At 42.2% G+C, this 6,636-nt stretch overlaps 1 protein-coding gene across 1 annotated transcript; it reads right to left on the bottom strand.

The window, feature by feature from the left end:
- Positions 1-1,694: 1,694 nt before the first annotated feature.
- LOC135943697 (poly [ADP-ribose] polymerase tankyrase-like) lies at positions 1,695-2,574 on the bottom strand. Its single transcript, XM_065490360.1, has one exon. It carries the CDS (start codon positions 2,572-2,574, stop codon positions 1,840-1,842), a length of 735 nt encoding a protein of 244 aa, XP_065346432.1. The 3' UTR covers positions 1,695-1,839.
- Between the last annotated feature and the right edge of the window lie 4,062 nt (positions 2,575-6,636).

Genomic DNA, 6,636 nt, shown 5'->3' with positions numbered 1-6,636 from the left:
GATTTGCTCTTTGGACTGTAAACATGTTAGTGTATAAGAAACGTGTAAATATTTTCATATTCAATTATACATAGGAACGGTGCCTAAATTAAATAAATTTGAATAATAGTAAAAGTTATTCTGGGATATCTGCGATTATTTCCAAGGTTTAATTCCCTTTTGTGCCCATACCAAATATGACATAACTTTGTTTATCGGAGATTTTAATGAGCCAGTAACGATTTTTCTCTAAAAATGTCATCCCATTGATTTAACGCTCGTCAACTAAAATTAACTTTCGACAAATGAATATTATTGAACCAAAACTAAAAGCGACAAAATCATTTAGTAAGCAAACTCCGACCAATTAAAAAGTTTGCTCTGATCTTAACTACCATCCATGCACCATATTTTTGCGTATCGCTATCCCCCAATACTCAAAATTACACCGACGCCCTATCTTAAGACAATGAAATATATTCGAGTTTAATATTTAGCTTCTTTGCCAGTTATTCAGAAAGACACTAGGAGCGGCCGTGTTTATAGAAGTTATTTTATCGGTTTAATTAACTGTTGCGCAGAGAGCACAAAACGAAGATTGAGGTGGCGGTGCGCAGTAGTGCAAAGAATTCAAATTAATTGAAATCCAATTTTCTATACACTGCCACTATTAACTAAAACACGTATATGCTTAAATAGCCCTGCAGAACCACAAAATAAAGAAATCTCTGAAAATAAAGAGCTTCCCCTGCTTGTGAGTTTTACATGGACCTCCATAGCCAAGATAAATTAAATCAAAATGAGCAACTATATACTGCACTTTGCGCTCATCATGTAAATTAATATGTTTCTCAAGATGACAATGAAACGGTGTTTCCTTTTGTTATTTTACGGCACTACCCCGATATTTTACCACTATTAATAACCAAATATGAATCAAATGAACATTTTATTTCGAACTAAAAAATTTAAAATTTAATGAGCAAGGCATTCTTCATCATGGAGTTAATGTTTAAATTTTGGAAATCTTTTAATAAAATGATCATTTTTGGCCCTTGCGTGACTTTGAAGGAGTGAGAAAACCGTCAAAAATTGAACAAATTCGAAGGCAACATTTTTTAAGCTTGGTTTTCATGTATAGCCGTACCTTTGTAAGACCCAACTATCAAATTCAAGATCAAGATTGGATTCAAATTTAATCAGAAGGTTCAATTCACGATGAGTGCGCCGCTGTGCATGTTCAGAGTGCGTTGATGGCCAAAATTCTAGCTTCTTCTTCTTTGTAGTGTGTCTACTGGTACGGCCATAGCCAAGAGTGCAGTCTGGGGTGCGTGCCAAGGCAGTGCTTAGTTGTTTTACAAATGCTGGTGCTGTATATTTAATAGGCTTGATAAATTTCAGCAAAAGCTATGGTAATAAGGGTAATAATTTAAATTTGATATACAATACCAATTGATGCTGCCATTAGTAACAATTCGCTTAGTCTGATTGTGAGCTGGGTAATAGTCTCAGCATGGACTAGAAACAAAAAATGAATAAATAATTTACAATGATGCCATTTTCAGTGGAAACACTACTAATGTGAACTGAATAATACAGCACAATGTTGAAAGTCACAGTATCCAGAGCCATCAAATTTTATTTTTAAAAACAAAATATTCAGTTTTTAAAGTATATACAAAATTTATTCATTTTCAAACTACACAGATAAAAGCGAGTTAAGAAATAGCCTTAAAATCAAAGTGCTACTGACAAAGTTTTCATTTTATATTGGAATGTTTCGTCTACAAATCAGTCCGATTTGTTTTTCGTCCATTTAAAGGTTCTAGACACAGTCTCTTTTGGATTTGAAAGCGGGCATCACGATGCCGAAGAGAAAACACCTGTCGGGCGGAGATTCCAAAGGACCGGCTGCATTTTTTGCCGCATTTGCTGGCCCACAATTTTGGCAAACTCGTCACGCGAGTAGACGGAGATGGTGTACTCAACGACGTATCTAGGCATCAGCTGGTCGTTGCGGAAGACGACCACTTCGGGGCTCTGGAGGAATTGGCCCACGGCGGGGTTGGTGGCGGGATCGGCCACGATCGAGTCGAACCCTGGAGGGCACGGCCAGGGCAGAGGGGTGGAAGCGGGGAGCGAGGGGAGGAAGGGCCGGCCGAGCAGACAGTCGGACACCAGCAGCCGCCGCACGCAGCGGACGCAGTGGGCGTCCGAGTGCTGTGGACACGGCTGTAGCTTGCCGAACGCGTATTTGTTGGCGGTGGCAGGGTCGGGCGTCAGGTACACGCCGCGGCCGAACAAATTGTCGCTTTCGCTGCGGCCCACATCGAAACCTTCGTCCGCGATTTTCCAGGCGGCCGGCGAGCCGTGCAGCAGCCTCTCGCACACCCCCTCGGCCCCCAGCTCAGCCGCCCGATGTCCAAAACGCGCCTCCAGCTTCTCGTTCTTGATTTTGTGCACGCGCTGCACTTTTATTTGCCGCAGTGGGAAGTGTCGCAACAGCCCGACGCCCAAATCGAAGTCCGGCAAACGTAGCCTGTCGCTCACGGCCAAGAAGTCGGGCTCCCACTTCTGCAACTCGATAGAATCCATTTGTGCGGCTGAAAATGAGACAAAATTGTAGTGACTTGCAATGCTTAAAATTATTCAGTGCCGAAATTTTTCAAAAAAGGCCAATCTTAATCTTTTTAACAATAATGTAAGCGACACTCTGTTGAATTGCCTATAAGTAGCAAGTTTTTGCGGCCTTGTTTTGCTCGGAAGTGGGGCAGATTCTTCGAAATTCCAATTTCCTAAGTCGTGACTACACAATTGTTTTGCCAAATTAAAAATTCAACACTGCTTTTCTTACTGTTTGGTGCGATGAAGCGAAATTTGGTGAATTTCAGTCCGCGAGTTGCCTCTCAAGACACGTGTGTGTTACTCGCCACTCTCTCACCAGATGTTTGATGTTTGTTTACTTTGGTTTGGCTACCCTGGCGCCACCTGGCTGAGCTTCAGGATGGTAATGGTAAGATGGTTTAAGTATAGAACTGGTGAACTCCGGCAGATATATAAGCACCTCCTTCAATAATGACGTCACAGACTGCCAGCAAAAACCGGGCCGCTGTATGAGACGGCATTGGAGGAGGAGCTTAATAAGTTCATCTCAAAAAATATCGGTGAACGCCAGTCCTACTTGGAAGATTTCATGATGCCCTCTCACGGGCATGGAGTGTAACACACAGCACAGCAACCTGAGACCTGGTGTCCCCCAGGTGCCGCCAGGGTAGTCAAACAGCTGGCGAGAAACACACAACGTGTCGTGTTTCTCTTGTGATAAGGCATGGCAATTATTCGAAAATCGACTGAAAATCACCTAATTTCGCTTCACCGCGCATAGTTGTGTAATCTAGACGCGGAAATTGGAAATTTCGACTAATCTGCTTTTCATTTTCCATCTAGACAGGGGCGCAAACCCTTTGTAATCAACACGTTCAACAGGATCGCTGAAATTTTTGTAAAAAAAACGATGAAAATTGAGATCTTTTTTGAAAAATTTTGGCATTTGATAATTTATAACATTGCAAATCATTAAATTTTTTCTCATTTTCAGCCGCAGAAACGGATTCTAGCTATCGACCTGGAGAAGGCGGGGGCGCCCGAGGTCTTTGCCGCGTGAGCGACAGGCTGCAGCGTTTGCCGGCATTCGATTTGGGCTTCGGGCTGCTGCGACATTAAAATTATTATTCCCTTTGCAGCAGCAAATACAAGAGTGCAGCGGCGCGTGCACAAAATCAAGAACGAAGAGCTGGAGGCGATTTTTGGACTTCCGGCGGCGGCGCTGGGGGCCGAGGCGGCGTGCGAGAGCAGGCTGCTGCACGGCTCGCAAAAAAATGTCTGTGAACGCCAGTCCTGAGATTTCATGATGCCCTCTAACGGGCATCGAGAGTAACACACAGCGTAGCAACCTGAGTCCCCCAGGTGCCGCCAGGGTAGTCAAACAGCTGGCGAGAAACACAACGTGTCGTGTTTTGATCGAGAGGCAATTCGAAAATCGACTGAAATTCACCAAATTTCGCTTCACCGCTTGGTTGTGTAATCAAGACGCGGAAATTGGAAATTTCGACGTATCTGCTTTTCATTTACGAGATAAACAAGGGCGAAAACCCTTTGTAATCAACAGGATCGCTGAAATTTTTTTAAAACGATGAAAATTTGTCTTTTTTGAAAAATATTTGGCTCTTGATAATTTTTAGTATTGCAAATCATTAAAATTTTGTCTCATTTTCAGCCGCAGAAACGGATTCTATCGCGCCGGAGAAGTGGGAGCCCGAGTTCTTGGCCATGAGCGACTGGCTGCATTTGCTGGCATTCGATTTTCGGCAAATACAAGAGTGCAGCGCGTGCACAAAATCAAGAATGTTGAACTGGAGGCGCGTTTTGGACTTTGGGCGGCTGAGCTGGGGGCCGAGGGGACGTGCGAGAGGCTGCTGCACGGCTCGCCGGCCGCCAGCCAGGCAGATCGCGGCCGAGGGTTTTGACGTGGGCCACAGCGAAAGCGACAATTTGTTTGGCCACGGCGTCTAGTCGACCTGACGCCCGACCCTACCACTGTCAACACAAAATACGCTTTCGGCAAGCAGCAGCCGTGACAGCAGCACGCAGATACTCACTGTGTGGTTCAGCCGGCCCTTCCACCCCTCTACCCTGGCACTGCCCTCCAGGGTTCAACTCGATCGTGGCCAACCCTGCCGTCGCCATATTCCTCCAGAGCCCCAAAGTGGCCGTTTTCCCTTTGAATCACCGTGCTCGACAGGTGATTTCGCTTTGGCACGGTGGACGGAAAACAAATCAATGTGACGGGAAAATGAAAAATTCTAATATTAAGTGATAACTTTGTCAGCAGTACTTAGGTTTAGAAGATATTTTCATTACTCTCGCTTTTATCTGTTTAATTTGAAAATGAATAAATTTAGTATACCTTATAGCAAAAATGGCACTTTTAAACCTTTTGCTATATTATTTAGCTCACATTAGTTTTTAAAAGTCAATTTTCAATAAAGCCAATTCCGTTGAATCCCAGAAATTTTAATACTAAACACGCGATCTCCCCTACTGGTTCCACCTTGGTCTGGTATTTTTTCTACATCAGTGCCCTCAGGTTGGAATTATTGCTGGGTTTGACTCTAGGCACACCAAGGTCGACATTTTTGTGTTGGGAAGCAGGGCAGACGATGATTCCGGAGAGGATTGTCTCTATCTTCAAGTTTACTCGCCAAATGTAATTATAAACATGTGCTAATCTTAAAATCCCAGTTTGGATTAAACTGCGGCCAATTTTCCTGTGATTGTTTTCTTCCACGGAGGAGCATTAAATTTGCCACTGGCTCGTGTCTAACTCAAGACCTCTACAGAGGAAGAAAATTAATGGGTCATGACATCGTCGTCATGCTCATCGCCCCTCACACAGACTTGGAACTCTTGGTAAAAAGTGGATAGCCTGATTTTCTAAGAGTGCTCGCAATCTCTTATAAAAGGTTTCTTTTCTCTAACACATGGAAGAAATATCAAGGCAACGCTGGGCTGCTGGACCAAGTGGAAGAAATCAAGTCGATGCAGAGCTAAATCTAGCTCTTAAAGTGACAAGAATACAGCAGTTTAAAAAAAAACACCAGCTCTTCTTAAATAATTAGGACGAAAAGCCAATTTTAGCCGGCTAAATTGGCTAAAATTTTGGAACACAAATTTTCAAGTATAAAACACATCTTGAATTTTAAATTTATAAATTTTACATCAAAAATAAAATCTTAAGTGTTTTAGTATTAGTAAACAATCTATTTTAGCCTGAAATTGAAACAAATTTTTTAAAAAAGCAAATTTATGCCGGGCATTAATCAGTTTTAACCTCCGGCTTAAAATTTTTGGCGCCAACTAACTCGAGGGAACTAAATTGAATCACTGTAAACGTGAAACATAGAACGAAATAAATCACAAGTTGCAAGACGTTTTGGAGGTATCAAATTCATTTTTGTGGGTAATCCGGGGCATTCTTGACGAATTTTGAGAATGCAAAAACTCATTTTATAAAGAAAACATTTACATTTAACTCCTCTCGTCAAGCCAGATCAAATAAACACCAAATTTGAAGTCGTCAAGGCTTTTTATATAAAATTTTGGGATTTAGTAAACCAGAAAAATCCAAAACGCCACTCAAAAGTGGTCTCAAGGGTCCATGTGAACTTAAAAGAAAATGAAAAGGGGGGGTTTCAGCTTTGTTTGCAAGAAATTCAATTTTGGATTACGAAAATAAATACTTAGGTTTATAAGAGCTAGAAATGCAAGAACTGCACTTCGCTTAACTTCTCCTGGCTAGCAGAATGGCTTTTGAGGTGCTATGCCCCCTCAATCCTCAACTCTTACAGCCCATTTTACTTCCCTGATAAATTTGAAAATTGATACTCCCGTTTTGAACAATTAAGGTAGAGAGAAGTAATCCTTTTTGAATGGGTTAGGCGCTTTGGACGTTTCAACAGATGTCTTGCGACATGAAATTTCCAAATCAGTCTAGTGACCCGTGATTATCAGTTTTTCATCGCATTTGTTCCGTAGAAATCCTGCCTAAAAATTCAAGTAACCATGAAAAGGAGTTCATGAAGACTGAAATACATGCAA

Source organism: Cloeon dipterum, chromosome 4 (genome assembly GCF_949628265.1).
Source record: "Cloeon dipterum chromosome 4, ieCloDipt1.1, whole genome shotgun sequence".
Classification (NCBI taxonomy): Eukaryota; Metazoa; Arthropoda; class Insecta; order Ephemeroptera; family Baetidae; genus Cloeon; species Cloeon dipterum.
The sequence above is the reverse complement of the archived record's forward strand: the minus strand, read 5'-3'. Positions and strand labels throughout refer to the sequence as shown.

Bases quoted from the DNA above. Each gene is read 5' to 3' on its own strand.
- LOC135943697 (XM_065490360.1), bottom strand. From the start codon at position 2,574: ATGGATTCTATCGAGTTGCAGAAGTGGGAGCCCGACTTCTTGGCCGTG.